This window comes from Bos mutus, chromosome 8, assembly GCF_027580195.1.
Source record: "Bos mutus isolate GX-2022 chromosome 8, NWIPB_WYAK_1.1, whole genome shotgun sequence".
Lineage (NCBI taxonomy): Eukaryota > Metazoa > Chordata > Mammalia > Artiodactyla > Bovidae > Bos > Bos mutus.
Genome location: NC_091624.1, coordinates 52,260,490 through 52,286,000, shown reverse-complemented (window position 1 = coordinate 52,286,000; position 25,511 = coordinate 52,260,490). Strand labels below are relative to the sequence as shown.

General features: G+C 51.0%; 1 protein-coding gene across 3 annotated transcripts; it reads left to right on the top strand.

Annotated features, from left to right (window-relative positions):
• The first annotated feature begins 5 nt into the window (after positions 1 to 5).
• Positions 6 to 25,511, top strand: TMEM8B (transmembrane protein 8B). 3 transcript variants are annotated; one of them, XM_070375661.1, is made up of 13 exons: positions 6 to 717; positions 5,016 to 5,205; positions 5,539 to 5,746; positions 12,196 to 12,329; positions 12,618 to 12,886; positions 13,485 to 13,810; positions 16,996 to 17,089; positions 17,245 to 17,368; positions 17,446 to 17,588; positions 17,798 to 17,976; positions 22,921 to 23,067; positions 23,200 to 23,316; positions 23,564 to 25,502. In XM_070375661.1, exons 1-13 carry the CDS (start codon positions 192 to 194, stop codon positions 24,035 to 24,037), a joined length of 2,931 nt encoding a protein of 976 aa, XP_070231762.1. In that variant the 5' UTR covers positions 6 to 191; the 3' UTR covers positions 24,038 to 25,502. The 3 variants fall into 3 exon arrangements, with proteins under 3 accessions (XP_070231762.1, XP_005900845.2, XP_070231763.1); XM_005900783.3 differs by having other exon boundaries at positions 7 to 717; positions 23,560 to 24,041; XM_070375662.1 differs by lacking the exon at positions 6 to 717 and adding an exon at positions 1,748 to 1,866 and having other exon boundaries at positions 23,564 to 25,511.

Here is a 25,511-nt window from a genome sequence, read left to right as displayed (position 1 = left end):
CTGTCCAGCGCAGCCCGGAGTCGCCCAGGCCTGAACTCCTACCCAGTCCCCGGCCTGGCCCCAGCCGGCTCGACTCCGGCCCTAGGCCCGCGAGGACACCGGAGGCCACCCCCGGGGGGTGGGAGCGGAGCCGCGGGTCAGCTCAGCGAGCGCCCGCGCTGGCCTGTCCGGCCCCGCCCCCGCCCCGGGCCATGGCTCAGCCCTTGTCCCGGCCCCTTGTCCTATCCCGTTCTGGGCCTTGGCCCCCGACCCCGCCCTCGCCCCGCTTCCCAAATCGGTTCCAGTTCCCGCCTGGGTCCCAGCGAATGCCCAGATCCAGGTTCCAGCTCAGGCGCCCCCTCCAGTCCCTGACCTGGGCCCCATCCCAGTCCCTGGCCCTGTTTCACCTCTTTCCCCATATCCCAGCCCGGCCCCTGTGCCAACCCCATTCTCAAAATTTGCTTAAGCCCGGGTCCCAACGCCTGCCCTTGTTCGAGTCCCCATCACAGCCCCTCCTTCCATCACACCCCCTACCCTTGCATAAGTCCCTGTGTCCAGCCCAGCCCAACTCTTTATCCCCGTCTGTGCCCTCATCTCTGTGTTTACCCAAGTCTCTCCCACTGCCCACCTCTCACTCTCATACCCCGCCCCTCTACCAGCCTCGACTCAGGTCTGGGCTCCAGCTGCCGTCAGCCTTACTGCTGCTGTTGCTGTTGTCTGTCCTTGGCCCAGGGGCTGGTGAGTGCAGAGCAGGAAAGAACGAGGCAGGGATGGGGTTCTGGCAGGGAGGGGTGGACTGGAGGGATTCAGGAGAGGTGGGACGTTGGCAACCAGATGGCTGGGGAAGAAGCAGAGAGAAATAGGGAGGAGGAGAGAAGTCTTACATAACTGAGAGGAATTGGCAGGGTCAGAATAGTGGCAGCTATGGGCTTGAGCTCAGCAGGTGGCTGACAGAGACTGCATGGTTTTCTTTCTGGGGGTCTATCTGGACTCCACTTTGACTCTTCCAAGGAAGTCTTGAGTGCTTTGTACCGGCTCGTGAAGTTTGATGGGGGTGAGTGTCCCCCAACAGAGAACTTCTAGTCAGGTGTGGGAAGATCTGGCCTAAACCTTTGACGTACTGGGCATACATTGAAGCAGGGTTAAGAAAGCAGTTTTGAAAATAATGTGTAGCAAACAGATGGCCACGGGTTAGTTGCCATTATAATGAGTTTTCTTCTTGTAGTGAAACTCGTTCCAAATAAGTTTGATTTGCTTAGGAATTATTTCTGACACTTTCAGAGCAGGGTTGAAATTTGGAGACTGTTTTACAGATAGGGAAACTGAGGCACAGCAAGGGATCAATTGACCTGAGGTCATATGTGTTGACAGTGACAGTGTGGGGCTAGAAAACGGCTTCCTGATTCCGACCCTGTCCTAGTGTTGTTGTTTTTTACTGTAATATATGCCCAATAGGAAAACAGATCCAAGTGCAGAAAGGCTGTAAGCACAACCTGTCTTCTCCCCTGTCTGCCCACAAGGGGGCTTCATCCACAAACTTTCCTCATCTGCCAGTTGTCAGCCCAGGGGAAGTGACTGGGACAGGAGAAGGAGATAACCAGCTTCCTAATGGGTGGAAGGTGGGTAGAGGAGGGGGTCCCGGCTGTAGGACATGTGCCATAAGGATGGCTCCGTAATAAAGAGTCTTCATGGCCCCAGCCCCCAGCCGTCTCTGGTGGGTAGCACTCTAGAGGGGATGAGGAGGTGCCTGAGGAAGTCTTTGGCAATAACAGCTAGCAGAGCAGCTGGAGGTAGCGGGCTGCATTCAGAGTATAATCTCGAGGAGACCAATGCATGCCAAAGGTCACTGCTCCTGCAGAGGTGCAAGCTCTGTGTGGATTCTCACAGGTATCTGGGTGCTTATGTGTCTGTGTGTGTACCTGTGGGATCTGTGGGAATGCTGGGCATATGTCGTGTGTACACACTTGTGTGTTGGTAAGCATAGGCATACGTTTGTTGTGTGGTGTGAGCCTGTGTGTCCTTAGTGTCTGTGTTATTGTGGGAGGGAAAGGTATGTGTTGTGGCCCATGCACGTTCCTCTTCAGCTCTTCTTGCTCCTCCTGCAGACAGATGACTGAAGTGTCACCTCCAAGTGGATAGCTCCTTGGTTGGAGGCAGTGTTGGGTGCCTCCCACAATATATATAAGTAACCCATCTGCCCCCAGTCAGATTCCTTGAAGGGCTCAGTGCTGGTAACTGCTCAGTGTTGATTACTGCTGCTGGCAGAGTGGGCACTCAGCCGAGACAAAAGCCAGGTCAGTTTTTCAGTTTGGGTGAGGGGAAGTCCACTCTGTTGAGCCCAGTTCATAGTTTCTATCCCTGCCACCCCAGGTTCTTTGTTCATGAGCCCATTAGGAGAGGAAGGTGATTATCAGTCACAGAGCTATAGAAAGTTGAAAGATGTGGATTAAAACATGATTGCCCAGAAGCAGGTTCCAGTGCTTCGGGAGGATTGTAATGAGGCTGAAAAAGAGCACTGACTAGGCCGCACAGCAGGCAGGGCCGCCCTGAGTACAGTTAATGGTCACTGGCCTGCAGGGGTGCTCTGTGACCTGGTGATGGGGAGAGGTTTCCCTGAGCAGGGACCGGCAGTGTCACGGGACTGCGACGGCACTGTCAGTCTCAGCACACCCTTGGATCTTTATCTTGGACTTGTCTGACTGCAGTTGCATAACCCAGGCACGCCTTGCCATTACAGGAAAAGACCTTTTTGTGTCACTAGCAGGGCCAGCCTGAGCCCACGGGTGTGTGTCTGTGTGTTTCAGGTGGTGATGGAAAATCACCCTAATCACCCTCATTTGGAAGCGCTGGTGCATCCAGGACAGGTTCATCTGAGCTTGGTGAGGGCCTTCCGCCTGCTTCCTCTGGGACACAGAGCTGTAGGCCTAGTGACACCCCAAACCAAAGCCTGCAGTGAACAGGGCTCCAGGTGCTTTCTCAAACATCTGCCCTCAGAACTTCTCGTTTCCTCCTGGCATCCCCAGCTGCTTTTACTCCCCTTTCCCACCAGCCTATTCTGTGACCTCTGTAGGCCCTAGCCACTTGCGGGTGGCTTAATTAGTTCCTCAGTTTTGCAGGCCATGCCATTGTTCCTTTAATCACAGGGCTCTTTGTGCATATCTGTCCATTATTTCCTAAAGGTCACTAGCTACTTTCACCATCAGCTCTCTGAGAACCTGCACTGGGGGGCCTGGCCACCATTTTTTCTAACATTGGCAATGGCCCATCCAATGACCCATCCCTAGTACCAGCCTTGAGAAGGAGAAGGAGGAGCCCTTTCCTAATTCCAGCAGGGGGTGCTCAGTACTCTGCTTTCCTGTAATAATAGTATCCAGGCTATTCAGCTCTTGACTTTCTGTCTCACTGTTGTCACTGCCAGGGCTCCTAGGAAACCTTTCTTTCCCATCACTTGTTTCATTTCCCTTCATCCCTTTTGAATACATCACTGCTGCTCTGTGAGCCTCTTCAGTTCCTGGGCAGTGCTCAGCTTGCAAGGTGGCAGGTCTTTCTTGCTGACAGTTGAGAGCAATTATGTGATCTGAACTGCACAGACTAGCCTTGGGTGTGACTGCGACTTTTGAAGAGCACAGGCCCATCTAGGGCCAGTGACCTCCACCTACAGAGGATGGCTCTCTGCAGGGTGACTTGAGGTTGTTGAAATTCAGTAGGGCCAACCTTGACCTGTGCTTGTTCCCTCCATCAGCAGCCTCCCTTTCCAGATGCTTCTTTCTCTGATACTTCACATGCCTCATTTTGGAGTTATATCTCCCATCTCCAGAGGGAGAGACTGTCAGCATAGGCAAGGCCCTTGGGTATTTCCTCCGTGGCTGAAAAATCCACTCAGGGTCTCCCTTACCCACTGCCCTTACTTTTGTTCTAAAGTTGCTGAAGTCCCTGACCTTCTCATCTGTCCTGAGGGCATCCTTCTGGGCTTCGCTGGGGCTGGTGTTCAGTCTGCAGAGCAGTCAGGTTCCCCAGAACTTTTTGTCCTTTGGAGCCCTTTTTGATTTGGACCCTTTTCTATCCAGCTGAGCCACTGGGTTCTTTTCACTGTGATAGCAGCCCTGGTGCCTGTGTGTTTGCCTGGCAGTTGCTTACACCAGACTGTCCTGCTCACCTGTTGCACTCTGCTCCTAATGGCCATGATCAGGTATCTAGGCATTTCAGCTATGAGGACTACATCCTCCCCACCTCCCACCCCTGGCTTCGCTGGATATGAATGTTCCCAAGCAGTTTGAGATTCTACTGTCTCACCACTTGACTGCTTCCCTGGGCCAACCTCCAGAAAGTGTCCCCAGCCCTCCCTTCTGAATCCCGGAGGCCCTGCTGTCCTCTCCTTTACTCCTCTGCTGGGGCTCTTGTGTGGCCTGCCAGCTCCTGTCCTTGCCTCTGCCACCCAAGCAGGCCCCTTGCAGCCTCACCACACTTTCCCCTCCCCACTGCTGCCCTGAGCCAGTGTACAGACAGCTCTTGTGAAGCTTCTGAGAGTTTTTATTGCTCCTGACCACAGGGGAACAGAAAGGGGAAGAAAATAACAAGGAAGTTTCACAGTCCCATGCTGACTCCCAAGCCCACAGGTGGAGTTCCAGGCTGCTCAGTAGCCTGGGAACCCGTGCCACTGTGTGCAGGCACACGCACATGCATAACGCACGCACTCATGCCCACCATCCACACCTGTTTCGTTAGGCTTGGTGAGAGGAGAACAATGGCTTCTAAGTGAGGGGCAACTGTGGGGATTATAAAAAGCGTTCTGGTTTTGGATTGAGACAGATCAAGGTTTGAGTCCTCCGTTTGGTCTAGGTTTGAGCCTATTTCCTTACCTGTAAAGAGAGGTCATTTCCCCCAAGGTCAGTGTAAGGGTTAAAGCAGGTGATGGCAAGGGCAGCAGGAGACCCAGTTTGTTGAGTGGGTGTTTGGGGGGTGCAACCTGTTGGGCCTGGGGTTGACTGGGAATGGCCTGTCCTACTTTGCTCCTTTCTCTACCGTCTGCTCCCCAGGAGGCCTCTTCCTGACTGACTACTCCACCTGCTCACCCCGCAAGCTGAGTCCCTTCCGCTCCTTTGCCAGCACCGAGCTCTTCCATTTCCATGTGCCTGAAGACACGTTCCTGGCTGTGTGGAATCTCATCATCTTCAAAGAGCAGGGAGGGACCTTTGGGGACCACTGCCCAGACCAAAGTGTGACCGTGTGAGTGTCTGAGTTAACCGCCTGACTCCATCCCGTGCCAACCCCAGGCCACTCTCCACCCTAAAATGAGACCTTATGAGTATCTAAGCTGCCCTCCCGACCCCTGGCCTTCGTCCAGATTGAAGTGTCCTGAGTTCTGTATGACTACATGAATGCCCAAGCTGATCTTTTTCCCCTTATGTCTGACCCCTGACCTGGAACCATTTTATTGTGTGGGTCAGTAGAGGGAATCCATTTGTTTTACTGGTGGTGAGTGACATTTCTTTCTTTTCCCCATTTCCCATCTCTTACCCCATTGCCTGCTTTCCCTTTCTCTTCATTCTGGTCCCCCAGGTATTTCCGGTCTGGGGCACCCCCTGTCATCAATCCCCTACACACACACTTCCCAGGGGACACAGCTGTGCCTGGGGTTTTCTCACTGACTCTCAGCTGGACACTGCCCAACCGCACCTCTGGCATCTTTAACGTCAGCAGCCCCTTACCTGGGGACTGGTTCTTGGCTGCCCACCTTCCCCAGGCCCATGGCCACATCTCTGTCAAGGTGAGTTGATGCTGTCCAGGGCAGGAGGGGCCAGAGCTGCTTCTCCATCTCTGGGCTACTTGGCATTCCAGCCTTGTGCCAGTGTGGAAAACAGCCTAAGGGTGGCTGGGGTGGGGCACAGCTAGAGGTCAGCAGGTCACCTGGTGGGCCAGAGGCCATGATCTGCAGGAGGCACTTTGGGAGCCTTAGGAGACACCGTGGGTCCAGGTAAGCTAGAGGGAAAGTCCAGAGTCTGCCATCAGAAGCCTGGTACTGGGGAGTGGTGTCCCTTCCTATTGGAAGATGCAGGGTTAATCACGGTGGTCAGAAGCCAGCCAGGGACTGGTCAGATGCTGCGGCACAAACCCAAGGCTAGTTCTACGTCTTGGTTGGTGATAGCCCTGCAGAGTCTTGTAGGCTACAGCCCAGTCATTAGTCCCTCTGGGAGTACGTGTTCCTTTTCTATCATAATTTCAGCCCCTACAACCTTATGAAGAGGGTAAGAGAACACTCAGTGATAGGCAAGCCCTTTTCCTGTTAAGAGGAGGCTTTGGGCAACTGGTGTCCAACCTGACTGTTGCCCTCCTTTCTCCCAAATATCAGTGATTGCATAGATCAGAGCTTCTTAAAGTCTCCAGTATTGTGGGGTCAAGGTCAGGTCGCTTCTCTGTTGTGGTTTGAAGGGAAGGAAATGCTGCTGAGTTTTCCTGCCACTCTCAGATACTGGGCAGGCTGGCCCTCTTCATCACAGGGAGAGGATTTCTTATTCCTGTCTGTTAGCAGGAAGGGAGATTGGGACACGGTGGCCATGTCAGAGTGGGATGGCCAGGTGTGTGGTGCCAGCGGTAACGGCAGAAGCACAAGCGTGAGCTGAGCAGGATTTAAAGAACAGGACACAGAGAACAAGAAAGTGAGTGGGGTTTGGCCTCTGAGAACTGGGAGGAGCAGAAATCCCCAGTCAGGTGAGGATTCGACCAGCTGTCTCTCTCCAGGGTGAGTTCCTTGAGGACAGGCGCTCTGGACTGTCAGACTCCCCTTCCCCTCCTGCTGAGGCCCAGCGTTCAGAGGTGTTACAGTGCTTTTGAATGAGCTGAGAATTACACAGGGACAAGTGTGCTGGCCCTACTGTTGCCAGAGATGGGAATGCAGGCTGATGGGAACTCAGGCTGAGCCCTCAGTGATAGGTTTTCCTGTGAGTGAAGGATGGGAGAACTTCCTCTCCAGGCCTGGAAGCCGTCTGGGTGAGAACATGCTGGGAACTTTCCCAGAAGTGGCTCTGGGCTCTAGGTTCTTGATTCCCGTCAGATCCAAGGTCTCTTATATTAGGAGGAATATCTTCTTAGGTCTTTGGCCAAATCCCAGAGAGCTTGTTTGTGATCCCAGCTGTGATCCTTGACTCTGTCTGTGAGATGAGAAAATCTTTTGGGAGCCATGCTGTAGTTACCCAACAACCTTTCTGATTAAACCAGAGGAACCTGGCGCCTAGGCCTGGGCTGCAATTGTGGGAGCTGAAGCCTGGTTAGGCGAGATCAGAACCAGGCCTGATGTGCCCACGTGCATCTAGAGACAGCTAGTGGGGCCTGAGGAACTTGGTACTGCAAGCCGGAGTCCTAGCCAGAAGAGATCTCTGGGTGTGGTGAGAGAGAGAACGGGCACAGTTACACCTTACCCGGGAGTGGCAGCTGCGAGTGGACCCCATGACAGCTGGAGCTCTCCAGTCAGCCCTGTTTTAGAGGCTGGGGGAAGGGGGGCCAAGGATCTTCTTTATGTTTGCTCTAAAAATTTGATTATCTTTTGGAATCTCATATGGGCCTGTAGGATTCTTTCTTTAAAAGTGTATTAAAAATTTTTATTTATTTTGCTTGTGCTGGGTCTTCACTGCTGCACACGGGCTTTCTCTAGTTGCGATGAGTGGAGGCTACACTTTTTTGCTGTGCATGGGCCTCTCTTATTGTGGTGGCTTATCTTGTTGCAGAGCACAGGCTTCAGTAGTTGTGGCTTTTGGGTTCAGTAGTTGTACACAGGATTAGTTGCTCTGAGGCATGTGGAATCTTCTGGGACCAGATTGAACCCATGTCCTCTGCATTGGCAGGTGGATTCTTATCCATTGAACCACCAGGGAAGTCCTGGGCCTGTAAGGGTTCTTAAGTTCTCTGGTTAATTCTCTAGAAGCAAGACTATTGGAGGGTTGTCCAGGGCATTCCTGCAGAGCTCCAACTTCTTGCCTTGCCTCCTCTTTGTCCCATGGTCCTGACTTCCCATGAGGCTTAGTAACCCCAGGAAATTATGTGGGTTCAGGAATATCCCTGGGTGGGGACTGAAGGGTGCCGGCAGTAAGAAGGCAGCAGTGTTCCTCAGCTTTGGGGATGAGCTCCCTTTAGACCTTAGTCTTTGCACACCAGCTTTATCACTGGCCTTGGGTTGGGTGCTAGAGATACAGATAAATAAGATGTATATTAGTGAGATATGGAAGTCATTTTAAGAGGACAAAGGAGAGGTTTATAACTCAGCTGGGTGGTGTGGTGGAGAGGTGGTTTTAGGTTTTAAGAAACTGTTAGGAAGTGAGATCTGATTTTGAGAAAGCAGGGAAGGGGTCATTCCAGGTGCTGGGAGTAGCATGGGCTGAAGGTGAGAAGGGAGGGCTGAAGTGGTTCAGTGTGAGGGTGAGTGAGGGGGCTGGAGTGGTGAACAGGGGTCAGATCAGGCATGGGCTGAAGGTGAGAAGGGAGGGCTGAAGTGGTTCAGTGTGAGGGTGAGTGAGGGGGCTGGAGTGGTGAACAGGGGTCAGATCAGGAAGGGTCTAGAAGTTAGAGCTTTATCCTGAGAGCAATAGGGAGCCTTAACATGTTGTAAAAGGAAGGTGACTTACCTGGTCCAGGCCACTCTCCTGGACTCTGGTCCCACACTTCTGCGGGCCTTTGTGTGTGTTATTTTTACTTTGTTACTGTGTTCCTAGCACCCAACACAGAGCCTGGCACATAGTAGGGGCTTGGCAAATTTTTGTTGCCCTTCTGCCATCTCAAACTCGTGTTTCCGAAACCAGTATCATTTCTCCTTCTTTCCGTCAACCTCTTCTGTCTTAACCTCTGCCTTCCATCTCCTTGCCTGTCTTGTGTTGGAGCATGTGTTCATCCTCTGGTGTCCAGCCAGTCTGTCCTGAAAGGCTGGCCTTTGGGTTTTGGGTAACACCTGGCACCCAAATGCCTTATTAGGAGAAGTTCTCCAAATGCCTGGGGCACGGTTCTCCTTGAATGCTTCCTCTTCCCAGCTCCAAGATTTGAAAGCAAATGAAAGCAGATAAAATAATGAAAACAACCATAAGGAAAGAAAAGGAGCAAATTCAGTTGACTCCACCAGCTCGAACTTAAGTGTGGCTCACTCAGCATCTCAACCGAAGGGGTTCAGATCTGCTAACCGTCTTCCTTCTGTTCTTCCTCCTCCTCCTAAATTATTTTATTTGTATTTCAAATAGGTAATATATGCACCTGGTACAACATTCAAAAGGTACAAAAGGCATACAGTGAAAAGTAAGTCTTCCTCTTCCCTTCATCCCCTTTTGGTCTCCACGTTCCCTCTCCAGAGTTAACTAGTAACTAGCTATTACCTAGTACCTCTTTCCTCTTGAAATATTTTCTTCTCTTGTCCTTTGTGACTTTATAGAACCATCCTGGTTTTCTTCCTGCCCACCACCCCCTCCTCTGTCTCCTTTCCTGGCTTCTCCTCTGCTTGATCTGTTTGTGTTGTGGTACCCAAAGCTTGGTCCTGGGATAACTCCTTTTTATTTCTCCATTCTCTTACTAAGTGTCTCCAGCACAGTAGTTTTAAATACCACCTACAAGTTCATGTCTTCCAAGAGTTTTAAGTGAGCCCTAATTTATTTGTATCTCAGATTTTATACTCAGCGGCTTACTTGACATCTCCGATGTCTAAGACCTATCTCAAACTTATCAAGTACATATCCAAACAAAGCCTGAAGTCAGGAATCTCTTTAATTCCTAATTCACTTCTCCCAAGTCTAAGCCTCTTCATTCTCTAATCTTCTCAGTAAGTGGCACAGCTAGTCACCAGTTGCTCAAAGCCCCACATTTAGGGGTCATACTTGATTCTTCTTTTTCCCTTATTTCCACACAACTAATCCATAAAGAAAAAGTCTTGAGACTCTTTCTAAAGCATGCCCTGGATACATCTACTTCTCTGTTCACTCTTAGCACCTTCCCTCAGCCATCTGCTGGGCCGTCACAGTAACCTCCGAAGTGGCCTCTTTGCTTCCACTCCTGCCCCCTGCCATCTGTCCAGCGCTCATTTGCTTCCATGTTGATTGGTGCCAGCTAACTGTGGGCTGGAGCTGTCTTGAATGCTGGAGTATTCCCACAGAGATGGCCACAGAGACCAAGATCTTTGGGCATCTTCAGCCTGCAAGCCTCACCCAGAAGCTCAGGTGCTTCTGTAGAAACTTAGCCCACCTGTACTAGTACAATCTAGGAATCAGCTGAGGGTCTTCCACGCTAGCTTCTTTCAGATCACTTCTCACTCCACTTCTCATTTTGGGCCCTCCTGGTTTCTCAACCTGCCTCACTTTGGCCCTACTCCCTCCATGACTGCTGCTGTTGACTGAGTTTGGATGCTCTCGCTTGACTTTTGTCTTGGCAGCTCTTGAGACCTGACTTCTGGTGCCCGCTCTGTGGTTCTGTGTCAGGGTGAAGGTTCGTGCACCTTCCCTGGTCTCCACTGATTGAACACTCGCGTCCACAATAAGGGAGGTGTTAGACATGCACACAATATAGTTTCAGGAAGAAGCACATCTTAACCAGAGAGGTCATGTCCACTGATCCTTTGTTAGGCCAACAGCAAGCAAGACATGGAACAAGGTGTTTCCTCCTTCTGGACCGTCTAGTAAGGATGGGGGCTATCTCCTGAAGTGTGAGTCCCCACCCTCAGGGTCATTAACCGCAAGATATTATGGTGGTGATTCCTACCTTAGGAAGTGGGCTCAGTGAAATAACTCATGAGAGTATTTCTGGTCCTCACCAAAGATGAGGGACATCTGCTTTGTATAGCAGAGATAGAGGTTTCTGAGCAACAAGGTGGGTTCAGGAGCTTTCTGAAGGGACCTCTTTTGACGCTTGTTCTTTAACTCAGCAGGTATTTTCTAGCACCTAGTATGTGCCAAGTGGTGTGATAGGTGTTGGGAATGCAGTGATAAAAAAGGCACAGGAAAATTCCAGGCAGAGGGTAATAAGGTGTTCTGGACTGGCACCCATCAAGGCCCCTTTCCAGCCTTGTGGATCTTTGCTACAAGTCAACAAACAAGCCTTGGCTGGCTTGTTCCATGACAGGGAACTCAGTAGGATGTCAGAGCCTGGAATTCTTGTCCCAGATCAAGGCTAATGGTGTGTCTTGGTCAGAAGAACCACAAAAGTGAACAGTGGCCTCTAGTTTATTGGGCTAGTGTAAGGTAGTTTGTCCAGAAGATGAGAGAAACCTAATAAGGCCCCCCCACCCCGCCACCCTGCTCCCCTGAACTGCTAGGACTGAGGGCCCAGAGAAGTGCAAATGCTGGAACTAACGAGCCCGTCCTCATTGGAGATGCTGCAGCTGCCTGGGCCCGGGTGGTGTCCCCTCAGTAGAGAAGTGTTAGTGATTTTATCCAGAAGAGCAGCTCGGGGAGACGTGGTGGTTCTCCTCCAGTGACAGAAGGAACCCAGGCTTAGACAGAAGGAGCGGATGTATCTGGGGCCCCTGAGGCAGAACGATATGGGGAGACAGAAGATAGGCTTTGGCTTCAGAAAGGTCACAGCTGCCCCAGCTGGGTTGATTCACTTATTCATTTATCCGGCAAACATTCATTTGTGAGGTGTGCACTTTACATTAGGCTTTGTGTCTGGAGGAGCAAAAATAAGACCAGGTTTCTGTTTTCAAGTTACCTGTAGTCTGGAATTTGCCTGCGGAGGTAGGGTGACTCTTCCCTGGGGGTGTTAAAGCAGAGGCTGGACAGGTATTAACACTTGGGGAGGGCAGGTAGAAAATAAAGGAAATGAGAGATTCAAATGGGGCAAGGGGGGAGGTTTGGACTGGAGGCCTTTAAGGAACTTTATTTGGGGGGCATGCTAGTACCCAAAGAGTGCTGATTCCTGTGGGCTTGGTAGGTGAATGGACTGGTTTGAAATGACCTTGATGGGCTGTCTGGGGGTGTGCAGGAGGGGTTACTAGAGGAAGGGCAGGCAGGGCCTGTCAGGAGGGGCTTGGATTTGAGCCCCTAAACCTCAGTGGGGTTTGAGGCCCTCAAAACCCCAATCCTGAGGATCATAGAAGACCCTGCAGACCAAGGAAGGACCCAGAGCTTAGAGAGACCGTAGTCACAGCCCCAGAAGCAGGAGGGCCAGAGGTCTGTCCCACCTCCGCAGGCTTTGGCCTCGCTTTAGTAGTGCATTGCGGTCTCTCCCCTCCTGCCACCCCTGCTTGTGCCTCAGGGTCTCCAGGATGAGTGTCAGTACCTCCTCCAGCCACAGCTGATTGTCCGGCGTCTGCTGGACGTGGCCGTGCTGGTGCCTGGGAGACCCTCCGAGCAGACCCTCTCCGCCCACAATCGCTCAGCCCTGTACAAGTAAGTCGAGTGCTCCCCCAACCCGGGCCCTTCCCATCTTCCTTCCCTGGCCTCAGTCTGCCTGCTGATCCTGCACTCCCCCTGGCTAGCCTGGACTGCTGGGCCACCCAGAACCCCAGGGTGGGTCTGACCCCTCCCTCTCCCCTAGCATGGAGGGGAAGACCAGAAAAGGCCTCCTGTTCTCCTCTGTCCTCCACCTCTCCATTCTTCCCAGTGTTCCCTCATCCTGTGTCCCTCTCACCTCTCTGTACCCTGTCTTTTCTCATCTCCACCCTCCCCTCTGCCCAGGGTCTTCGTCCCCAGCTTCACTTACAGGGTTTCAGCACAGCTGGTGTGTGTGGGGGGCCGTGGGGCATCCGCCTGCCCCCTGACACTGCGCCTACGTCCCAAGGCCCCACCCCTGCACAACTCAAGCTCTGTGGCCTGTGGAGGAGCCTCGGTATGCCAGCTGGAGCTGGCAGTGCCCCCCTGGGGGCACTGGGTCTACGTGCGTGTGGAGACACCATCCCGGGGCCCTGGCAGGACCGTCCGCTTCCAGCTGTGCGTGTGGCTGCAAGGTCAGAAGCCCTGCACCTGCCCCAGCCACCTGGCCTGTGCTGACATTGTGGCTGGGAAGAGGCAGGCGTGATGGCTGTGCTCGTTGGTCCTCGGCCATGTCCCTATGACCTCCCCAGCACCATCCGGCTCCCTTATTCCCCAAAGCCCTCCCACTTGGAGCTTCAAGTCATGAGAAGGCCTTCAGGTCACTTTTGGTACCTGACTTAGGCTTACTAAGGGACTTACTCTCCTTGATCTAACCTCCCAGTGTAATGGGGCAGGCAGGGACAGCTAGGACCTTTGGGACATGGTTCTTGCCAGAGCCCTTGCAGGCCAGTGAGAGGGTCCATCATCCGTTTCAGCACTGCCCTCACTGCCACTGGGGAGGGAGAGATGACCTTCAGTCCCTCCAACATGACATGCCACTAGCTGTGACCACTAGAAACTGCCTGGACCCAGTCCTGTGACTTTAGATGCCAAACGCCACAGGGATATTTGCTTCGAGTTCTCTCCCTCCCCACCCTCTCTTAAACCCTGTGTGGCTCAGATCCAGTGTGTGGTAGGGCTGCAGGACTGGGAGGGCGGCAGGCCACGGCTCAGATTTCCTCTGCCCCACAGAGTGCCCACAGCCCAGCCTGTCCCGTGCCCTGGTCCCTGGAGCTGCTATGAACATGCCCCAGTCACTGGGCAACCAGCCGCTGGCCCCAGAGCCACCATCCCTCAGGACCCCTGCCGAGGGGCCTGGGGCCACATCCCCACCTGAGCACTGCTGGCCGGTACGCCCGACGCTGCGCAATGAACTGGACACCTTCTCTGTCCACTTCTACATCTTCTTTGGCCCCAGCGTGGCCCTCCCTCCCGAGCGCCCGGCTGTGTTTGCCCTGAGGCTGCTGCCAGTGCTGGACAGCGGAGGTGTGCTCAGCCTGGAGCTCCAGCTCAACGTGGTACTCTTTGTGGAGGGCAGGGAGGTGGCCCTGTGGGGGAATCTGAAGGAGAAGATGTCAGGGGTGAAGGGGCCCTTACCTCCTCCAGGAAGCCCGTCCAGGTTCCTTCCAGTTTATGGTTAGAGACTATGCCTCAGCCCACTTCTAGTCAACAAATGTGCTCTGAGCATTTACTGCAAATGGGCTGGGTCAGCCAGGGCAGCTCAGAGGGATCCAGATTTCCCGTTTTGTAGGCTTACCTGCCACTCACTAAAGGCCTCTCTCCATGGCAGGTGTTCGTTGTTCCTCACGTATCTCTTGTGATGGGGAGCTTACTGCCTATTGAGGCCATGCAGTCCATGTTTAGACAGCTCTGATTGCTAGAGGCATTCTTGGCATTCCATCAAAATTTGTCTCCATGGATTTTTGCCCACTGATCTTTGTTTTGTCCTAGAAGTTATATCCAGTAGTCTACTCCTGTCCTTTTATAAAAAAAAATTAATAGACATTATTTTTCAGAGTAGTTGTAGGCTTACAGGAAAATTGAGGAAAGTAAATTGAGTCCTCCTCTTTCCCCACGCAGTTTCCCCTATTACTTACATTTTATGTTAGTGTGGTACATTTGCTGCATCCCTGTCCAGTCTTTCAGATGCCTCTCAGCCTTGCCAAAGCTGAACAACCTCCACATCTAGACTTCTCTTCCTCTGCTGTCTCCTCTGGTCATACTTCTGGTCATCATGCCTCTGAAACAAGTGATCCCAGGTGGTCTGACCTGGGTGGCAGGCAGTGTTTGTGCAGCCTGAGATCAAGGTACCTCTTTCAGCTGCTGCCTCACCTGAGGCTTGTGGTAGACTAAGACCTCTGGATCGTTTTTCTTTACTTCCTTTTTTTGCTTCAAAACAATTAGATACATTTGCTTTTTTATTATAAAAATGATAGGATCACATATAAAAGCTTTGGAAAATAGAGGAAGATATCCCCTGTAACACAACTGCTTAGCTTTTTGGTTATATGTCCTAGTCCTTATCCACAGTAACTGATGTGTTTATCTAGTTGTAACCAAGGACCACACACATCTTCATGCTCTGAGCATGGTTCCTGTGAACAGCTGCCAATTCCTATCTTGTATTTTTGCAGTGCACTTTTTAACCTGAATGGAAGAATTTATGTTCATCTTTGAGGCATTGCCTAACATTGGTTTGAACTGTGGGTCTTTACTACTTTGTGTAATTCACACACTTCTAAACCTCTTAGTCATTATTTTCAGCACTGAACAAGACTGGGCTGAGAGCAGAGCCCTTTCAGGCCTTTGGCAACTGTCTTGGGCTGGCATTGATCTAATTATTTATCTACTGTTCCCTGAGCCAGGAATCATTAATCACTTTAACTTTACTATCCCTCGGCTCTGGGGCAGGGACCGTTTTCCTATCAGTCCATCTGATACCTGGTTTGTGACTTGAGGTGGTATTTTGTGGGACATGGCTCAGAACTTTCTAGTGGTCCTGCTGGTTAGGACAGAGCTGATTCTTCAACCCTAAGACATTCCTTACTTTCACACTCAAATTTTCTCTGATGGTGTTCTGGCTAAGACTGTACATATTTTGTGTTTGCTTATTGCCATGCCTTTAGGCAATGACAGTGAAGCCTCGATTTGACCTTGAAACTGTAGAGCCTGTGTCAGAGCCCAGCCTCACGCATTCTCTTCCTCTGTTTCTGGAAAGGAGAGGCCTGCCTCCCCTACTGTCTTGCCCTGTCACTGTCTGCATTCTTGTTTATTTTCTCTAAAGGGCATCTGCTTACATTCTATCATCTGCATGCCATGACACAGCTACATACCTCAGAGCACCTGTTCTATTTATTCTGAGAGGTATATTGGTACACCTACTCTGATCTTTCCCTCCAAGCATTTTGATGTTTTCCCCTGCATCAAGAACTGGACATTTGGAACAGAGAACTGCATACCTAGAGGACATTTTCTGGTTCCCACCAGAATGGCTTTTGCTGAATAAAACTTTGGTGTCTTCTGGGCTTGCGTTGAGGGAAGTTAGGAGCAAGTTGCACGAAGTTCACTCTTGCAGCTAAGCATTGGAGACGGGGCAGCACACAGTGCTTCTTTGATATGAATTTAACTAAGAACCATCCCTCTGGGTGCAGTGCTTCTCCCAAGACCCTGATTAACTTATCGCGTGGACTCACATTTCTAGTGATCCTGCTGGTTAGGACACAGCTGATTCTTCAACCCCAAGACATTCCTTATTTTCATACTCAAATGTTCATCTTTGAGGCATTGCCTAACATTGGTTTGAACTGTGGGTCTTTACTACTTTGTATAATTCACACACTTCTAAACTTCTTAGTCATTATTTTCAGCACTGAACAAGACTGGGCTGAGAGCAGTGATGAACTCACATTTCCTTGCTTTGGTTGCTTAAAAGTCAGTGTCAAATATATGGCTCACATCTAGGTACAGACTTTCTTTTCTTATCCTGATGTATAAATTTCCCTCATGCATTTATTCTGGCCTGTTATTTGTATTTAATAAGCTGCCCCAAATCCTTCTTGAATGAGGTGAGCTTATGAGATCCTGTTACCTTTATTCTTGTAGACAACCCTTTTCATTTAGTCCTGTGGATATCCAGTTTCTTTCAATCCCAGCCAGGTTGCTACATTTAGTCCTACAGGTGTTCTCTTACCACTAGTACCTAGAATCATTTCACCTGAGGAATCGTGTGTGTCTTTACACACTTCCTGCTTTCAGGTTTATGTGAAGATGTGATGATGATTTATGAGCTGCACAATTGCAGAGCTTTTTTACAGCTAGTTTCTACATCCAGCAACAGTGCTCTTCTTCTCCCCCCACCCCCCCAAAAAAAGCTAGGTAGGACTGAAAAAGTGGGTGCTGTCTCTTGCCTAGGCAGAATTTAAACAATTCTGCCCAAAGAAAGGGTTTAGAAGTGGCCTTGGCTTCTCATCAGTCTTTGAAAGATCTCTGCTATGGAAGATCTGGTGATGGTGTTTCCCCATTTTTTGGTTGTTAGAGTGAAGGGGGTGGGTGTGCTTCCTGTGGGAGCACCTACAGGACCAGGGGTGTTAGGTGAGGGCCTGGAGGAGTTTCTAGGGAAGGGTTAAGAGGTGGAGGAATCTGGGGGTGGTGGTGGGAAGACCTGGAGGATGTGGCAGCCTCATGTTTGTATCTGCCTGCCCAGAGCTCCCTGCGCCAGGAAAATGTGACAGTGTTTGGATGCCTGACTCATGAGGTGCCCTTGAGCCTGGGGGATGCCGCAGTGACCTGTTCCAAAGGTAGGGTGAGGAACTGGGGAAGAAGAGGGGCTGGAAGACCAGGGCAGGGGTAGGGTATGGAGGAAAGATGGGCTAGGGCGTCTGGGAACTGAGGGCAGGCGGGTGAAGGTTCTTTAGGTCCTGACCCCACACTGGCTTCTCCCTTCTCCCCTCAGAGTCCCTGGCCGGCTTCCTGCTCACGGTCAGTGCCGCCTCCAGAGTGGCCAGGCTGAGAATCCCGTTTCCGCAGACGGGGACCTGGTTCCTTACCTTGCGCTCCCTGTGTGGGGTGGGGCCTCGGTGAGCAGGGCGGGGCCTCGGTGGTGGGGCCCGGAAGGATGCGCCTGAGCGCCAGGTGACGGCGAGTTTGTGCGCAGGTTCGTGCGATGCCGAAACGCGACCGCGGAGGTGCGGCTGCGAACTTTCCTGTCCCCGTGTGTAGATGACTGCGGGCCCTATGGCCAGTGCAAGCTGCTGCGCACGCACAACTACCTGTACGCGGCCTGCGAGTGCAAGGCCGGTGAGCAGGCTGGGCTGGTGAGGGAGCCCGCCTGGGGCGGGAGGGAGGGAGATGGTAACCTATGTAGCAGGGTTTGGAGAGGGTGGTGCGGGGTCAGGGTACCCTTCCCTGGCAGTGACATAGGGCCTGACCAGAAGGGCCAGCAGGAGTGTCTGCTGAACCCTGGGCTGCCTTCTGACCTCTTCCACCCTGTGCCTGTCCCGTTGCAGGATGGCGGGGCTGGGGCTGCACGGACAGTGCGGACGCGCTCACCTACGGGTTCCAGCTGCTGTCCACACTACTGCTCTGCCTAAGCAACCTCATGTTTTTGCCACCCGTGGTCCTGGCCATTCGGAGCCGATATGTGCTGGAAGCGGCTGTCTACACCTTCACCATGTTCTTCTCCACGGTATGCGGTGCCATCAGTGTCTGCACCGAGTCCTTAGCGGTGGTGGTGGATGAGGGTCTACATTTCCACCATGGGCCTCCCGGGGTTTGGAGCTGTCTCTCTTCACTGTCCTCTACAGCAGGGCTTCCCCACCGCTTCCTATCATGGCATGCAATAATAGATATGATATCTTCCTATCATAGAACACGATAATTTTTATAAGACACATGGGAATAAATGAACAAGGCTGTTTGCGACTTAAGATAACGCCACTACAGGCAGCATGGGGTCTTCAGCATCCCGCACCCTACCTGTCCACTCTAAGGGGTGAGGGGACCTTTACCTCAACACGCTAGCCAAGAAGCTCAGACCTACAATACGGAATTGTGTCTACACAATTCCCCTGAGATGCTTATATCTAGGGATCTGTTCATCTCATCCGTGGGCTCTTGGCATCTTGTGATGTACAGTGCCTACCTATGAGCACTGCAAACGTCTTAGATGGATTCAGGCTTCCATGTTTCTTAGGAACAAGGATATCACAGAAACCAGTACATGCCTCCCTGTTGTCCAGTATTAATAGATCAGACCTCTGTCCAAATCACAAAAATTCTACCTGTCATCTTAGGAGGAAGTGGGGACTGAGGGGTCATGTTCTAAGGTCCTGGATACTTCTCCATAGGTGAGGAACAGTGGTTGTAACTGTGCCATGCAGTGAGACCTTGGCCTCTTAAGCTGCATGAGAATGGCACACCCCAGTTTTGTCTGAATGCCCCCCCTTTTAGACCTGTTCTGACAATGCTCCATTATACTTTTATTTTCAATATTCTCCTCTCTCTTCTTTATTGCCAGATGCCCTTTATACTGTTGCTCACCAAATCTTCCAGCAACAGCAGTTTCACCAGTATATTCTTAGTTGTGTGCAGATATAATGTGGTTCACAATTAGTAAGAACATCTAAGTGAGTCAGGAGCCTAGAGCATGTGAGGAGAGTTTATCCAGTCTCCTGCACTTCACAAGGCATCCTGAAAATTGGCCCCAGGGTGTTTAGTACCAGATGACTCCTCATCATCTGGGTTTGATGGCATATCATCCTGAAAAGAAAAGACCTTCCCCTAGTAGGAACACTGTGGGGGCCAAAAGTGCCTGGTCCCACGAACAATGCCTCCACTTTTGTAAATAAGGCAGTAAGCAAATGATCACGGAGAAGATACTGGCTCTGAGGGGTTGCCTAAAGTCCTGCTCTAACTCCTGCTCTTTTCCCATGTGTGCCAAAGTGTAGAGCTACTTGTGATTCCGTTTTCCCAGGCAGGATCCCTCTAGTCCCTCTTTCTTGTTCTTTATTTAGCGTAGACTTCATTCATTCCTCAGCAGTCTCCGTGTAAGGACCCATCGGTCCTACTGCAGGTGTCAGCACCAGCACCGGAGGCAGCAGTCTTCTCCTGTCTTAAATCCAGGACAGTCTACATCTGGGAGTAGTGTGTTGATTCCTGTCCAGGGCCTGGGAGCAGACAGTAGCTTTGTTATCCAGGAGTTTAAAGTGCAAAATGTAAATGTATTTAAAAAAAGACAAAACAGGCTACAAACCCAGCACTTGATTTTGTATGTAGCTGATAGTCCTGATGCTGGGAAAGATTGAGGGCAGGAGGAGAAGGGGACGACAGAGGATGAGATGGTTGGATGGCATCATTGACTCGAGGGACATAGATTTGGGTGGACTCTGGGAGTTGGTGATGGACAGGGAGGCCTGGCATGCTGCAGTTCATGGGGTCGCAAAGAGTAGGACATGACTGAGTGACTGAACTGAACTGATAGTTCAGATAACGATAACAGAAAAAACACATCTGCTGATACACGCTGTGTGTCAGACACTGCTCATTGAATCCTTCCCATAGCACTGTAACAATGGAGAAGTACTGCTATTATTATTATCATCCCTTTTTTGCAGATGAGGAAAGTTTAAATACTCTGGTTAAGGCCTGAGGTGAGTGGAGAAACTGGACTTATCACTCAGCCTGCCTCTTGGTCCCTCTCATGTCACCACTGAGCTGTAGGGCTCTCCTTGCCCCAGGCAATGAGCATGCGTACATACATTCCCAACCTGAATCTAGCTTCTCAGAAGCCCAGGAGTATGTGGGGATACTAATGACCTCAGGTTAGTAGTTCTTAAACTCTTAAAGGAGAGCCAGCCAAAAATAATTTGGCTTATAATTTGGTCAGAAATTATAACCAAGCCATATATTAGAAAGAACAGGAAAATGTATCAGACATGGAGGTTGTACATCTCTTGCTCATACAGCTCAAGCCACATGTCCTTCCCAGTGCTAGAGACCTCATAATTGGATCCCATAAGACCCAGACAGAGCTGGCATTCTGGGGCCCTGGCAGCCTTCCTTGCTGATTACTGAGATCCTGGCTGCAAGCCCACCTACTCATTATTCCACCTCCTCTTCTATTCCTCACATCAGCACAGTCATTCTCAGTGGCCCTTGGCAAAATGCCATGTTTCCAAGAGGAAACAGAAGCAGAAAATAAGAGAACAGCAGTAAGTTTCAGTCTATCCTGAGTATAAATATTCCCATCTTCGTACAGAATGAATATATTTGCATCTCCAATTTAAAATTCTGTAGTGCCAGGATACTCTATTTGGAGCATTAGATGAGCTATATAGTTATGTTATAAAAGTATAAAAATCCACAGAGAAGAACAATTTAGGATAATTTTCCAAAATTACCTTATAAGTAAAGAGATGGCCAAAATCGAGGAAGACGTCAGATCACACTAAGGGAAGCCAGTTTGTAGTCTGAATTTGTTTTCTTAAACCTCCCAGTCTTTCTGTGTTATTTCTACCACTTTTTATTGGTAATGCAAAAGGGATATTAACCTGAAATTTAGTCCACAATTTTCTGTGAGACAACAGTAGTGCTATATAAACATAGATATTTTTTTGTATAGGGGAAAGTCTGTTAGTGTGGGGATATTATCCCATGAATATACATGATATAAAGTATAAGATGACTAACATTTATTGAGCACATACTGTGTGCCAAACATATAGGAGAGTATTCCAGACTTTCAGGGTAGTCTCTCCCAGGTGCCACCATATATAACCCAGCCTTCAGTTCAGTTCAGTCGCTCAGTCATGTCCAACTCTTTGTGATCCCATGGACTGCAGCATGCCAGGCTTCCCTGTCCATCACCAACTCCCGGAGCTTGCTCAAACTCATGTCCATCGAGTCGGTGATGCCATCAAACCACCTCATCCTCTGTCGTCCCTTTCTCCTCCTGCCTTCAGTCTTTCCCAGCATCAGGGTCTTTTCCAATGAATCAGTTCTTCGCATCAGGTGGCCAGAGTATTGGCATTTCAGCTTCAGCATCAGTTCTTCCCACAAATATTCAGGACTGATTTTTAGGATTGACTGGTTTGATCTCCTGCTGTCCAAGGGACTCTCAAGAGTCTTCTCCAACACCACAGTTCAAAAGCATCAATTCTTCGGGACTCAGCTATCTTTATGGTTCAACTCTCACATCCATACATGACTACTGGAAAACCATAGCTTTGACTAGATGGGACTTTGTTGGCAAAGTAATGTCTCTGCTTTTTAATATGCTGTCTAAATTGGTCACAGCTTTTCTTCCAAGGAGCAAATATCTTTTAATTTCATGGCTGCAGCGATTTTGGAGCCCAAGACAATAAAGTCTGTCAATGTTTGCCATGAAGCGATGGGACCAATGCTATGATCTTAGTTTTTGGAATGTTGAAGCTCATTCCAGTATTTGATACAGCCAGTTGCTTCTAGGTTATGGGTAAATGGTTACACGAGTGAAGTTTGCTTAACCGTATTTACTATAAATTGTGTCTTCTGGTTAGAGATGGCAATGAATGGGTGCCATGGCAATCGATAATGAATTCTGCTCCATGAATAACAAAGCAGGCTGAAGCACTGCAGGTAGAAGAGACAGACATATGTATAGAGTATATGATGACAAGATGCTGTCTCCTCCAGGTTGAGGAGTTTTAATGAAGTGAGCTGCCACAAGTTATTGGCTTGTTCCTCTAACAAATTGTGCTGCATGATGGAGTCAGTGATGGACTTTGCTGATGGCATTTTGGACATTGAGAGGTGACAGTGGCCTGGTCAGGACTGGTGAAATGTAGATCATGTTGTTCACCTCACCCTGAAGCTTTAATTAACTCTACCCCTATGGGTTATCTGCAACTTAAACAATCTCTTTGACCTTTTAGTATACTTGGATCAGTTGTGGATCAGTCATAGAATATTAGAGAGCTTATTCCAGTTCTACTTGTGTCCCCAGCACGCTCCCTTCTTAAACTCCTTAGTACTCTATTCTTTGCTGTGTTTCCACAGTGTAGGGTAGGTGAACACTGTCCCTTCCCCAAGGTGCCATGCTCTTCTCCATGGCTTTAGAGACTGCCTTTTTAATTACTGCCTCCTGCCTCCATGTTACTGGGTGGGAAGGGATGCAGAGGACCAGTTAGTCCAAGATCTGAAGGTGAAACATAACTCAAGAGTCTGAACTATCAAATGAGGCTTGGGGTTTGGATTGACCAGGAGGTCAGAGTCCAGCCCCAGAGCTTGGGTCAGGCTGAGGATTACATGTGGGACCCTGTGTGAGTACAGGGAGCTATAGGCAAGGATTGGCCTGAGCTTGAGAGTCCTGGCCTCCCCCAGGCCTGGTGCTCTGACAGGACATTCCGGAAGCAGGAAGATTAGGAAGGTGAGGCCGAGGTTCAGGGCTGTCGGGTACATGCAATAGGACACAGACTGGCCTCTACCATACTCTCAGGGGTGGGGAGTCAGGCATTCCCCACTTCTGCTCAGTTGGTTCCCTCTGCCCTCTGCTTTTCTGACAACAGCATTCCACCCCGTGGCCTGTTTCTCCAGCTTTGTAGACTGGCTCTCTGCCCTGAGTTCTCTCAATGCTTGTCCTTTCTTCCTCCAGTTCTACCATGCCTGTGACCAGCCTGGCATTGTGGTTTTCTGCATCATGGACTATGATGTGCTGCAGTTCTGTGACTTCCTGGGCTCCTTAATGTCCGTGTGGGTCACTGTCATTGCCATGGCTCGCTTACAGCCTGTGGTCAAGCAGGTCAGTCTGGAGAGGGCCCTGGGGGACAACCATTGCCCAAATCTATTTGAAATTCACTTCCCGACCTCTCCTGGGGGCATGGCCAAGCACCCTCACCACCCTGGCCCAGCCCCTGGAGACCTCTTTCTCTAGGTGCTATACTTGCTGGGGGCGATGCTGCTGTCCATGGCTCTGCAGCTTGACCGGCATGGACTCTGGAACCTGCTTGGACCGAGTCTCTTTGCTCTGGGGATCTTGGCCACAGCCTGGGTAAGGCTGGGAGGGCTGGGGGAGGGGAGGTCCCAGCAGGACTTGGGTGCAGGTACTTGGGTATCCACTTTCCAGTTTAAGGTGGGCCCGGACCTTGTTGTCATCACTCTGCTGCTTACAGAGCCGAACTCGTCTCGGCAGACGCCGAGGGTCACCACCAGGGCTCAGGGGACACCTGAGAGCGACCAGCTCTGGCCTAGGTTCCAGAGTCGTCCCTGAGCCCCACTTCTCTGCCTCCCCCAGACAGTACGCAGCGTCCGCCGCCGGCACTGCTACCCGCCCACATGGCGCCGCTGGCTCTTCTGCCTGTGCCCGGGCAGCCTCATCGCAGGCAGTGCCATCCTGCTGTATGCTTTTGTGGAGACCCGAGACAACTACTTCTACATTCACAGCATCTGGCACATGCTCATCGCTGGCAGTGTGGGCTTCCTGCTGCCCCCTCGTGCCAAGACTGACCGCCGGGTCCCCTCTGGAGCCCGGGCTCGGGGCTGCGGGTACCAGCTGTGCATCAATGAGCAGGAGGAGCTGGGCCTTGTGGGCCCGGGAGGGGCCACTGTCAGCAGCATCTGTGCCAGCTGAGAGGGGCTTAGGGCCGGCCCTGGGAGAACTGGAACCCTTCCTCAGGGCACAGAGCCCTTCCTGGGGTTCCTCCTGGGAGCATGGAGCCCTCTCAGGGCTAAGAGACAAGTTGTGTTTCTTGAGGACATGGAGTCTTTCTTAAGGACATGGAACTCTTCTGGGGACCTGGCAACTTCCTGAGGGCCAGGAGACCTCCAGCATCTTCAGGACTGGAGCCTGTGCAGGGCCACCAAGCCCCCTCAGGACTGAGGGGTCCTGCCCAGGGTGTGGAACCTGCTGAGGATGTGGAGACAGAGCCCTAACAGGACACAGCTTTGTCCCTAAGGAGATGGAGTCCATCTTGGGGAAGCTGAGTCCCTTGTCTCCCAGCAGCTCAGCCTCTCTGGCCTTGGCTTCCTTGCCGGGGGCAGTGTCAGGGCCGTGCTGCACTGCGAGGGGGTGCAGGACAGACAGGGCGGGGACTGGGCTGGGGGTGCTAGTACCCTGGCGTGATACAGGTGGAGTCTGGTGTGTCTCCAATGAAGAATTTCCTGATTCTGTGCTGCCCTTTTTCCTGTGGGCAAGGGTCTGGGGAAGAGGAGGGAGAGATGGACCCTGAGGAGAGGGGCATGGGTGACGCAGCCCAGCTGGCATGAGCTGCTGGAGCAGCTTCCTGAGGCTTTTGCCCTATTGGGTCAGGCTGCAGCAGCTTGGAGTACAGAGTTGTGAGTGTGTGTGTGTGTACTTGATGAGATGATGCAAATCAGTGAAACAGACCTCCTTTGTGGTGCCCACACCCAACAGGGAAGGAAGCTGAGGGCTCAGGAGATGGGATGAGCTGGTACGAATCTCAGATGTGCAAGATATATCACAAGACTGTAGCTCCTTTTTCAACCCCCATTTTGCCCCTGTGCCAGAAACATAATCTTTTGTCATTTTGGATATTCTTCTCTTTCCACAAAGGTCACAGCCAAGTCCCAAGGGTTTTGTATAATGCTGAGACGTGGAAAGGGTGTCCTCTCTGGTCAGAAGTGTCCATATCCCATACATCCCCTGAGATTTCATCCCCCACCTGATCCCCAGCCAGTAAAGTTTTCAGAACACTAGTATAGTGCCTAGCCTGGTGTGTGATAAGTGTCCAATATATGTTAGCTAAAGATCCAGAGGTGTTTGGACATGAGAGGCAACAGCAAGGGGGAGACAGAGGGGCAGAAAGACTGATATTAATGGGGAACTGTGTCTGGAAGGTATCTGTGGGTGGAGTGGGGTGGAGATAAGCAGCCAGTGATGAGGTTGGGCAGGTAGATGGGATCTGGCTTTTATCCTAGGAGAGATGGGTAATGGTATCATTGGAGGGGTTTAAGCCAATGAGTAGCATAATCAGATTGGTGTGGTTTTCTGTTTTCTTTTTTCAGACAGGTTTTTTTTTTTTTTTTTAAAGTAGTGCAGAGGATGGATTTTAGAGAGTTTGGCACAACTGTTGCACACTCAGAGAGAGAAGGTGATGGTGGCGTTAGAGGAAGGAGAGGACTGACCCGGGAGCAGCTGTGAGGTGGATGCTCTGGGCCGTGGTGATGGATCAGATGTGTGGGGCAGTGAGGGTGAGAGGACACCTCTGATGACTGCCTGGTGTCTGG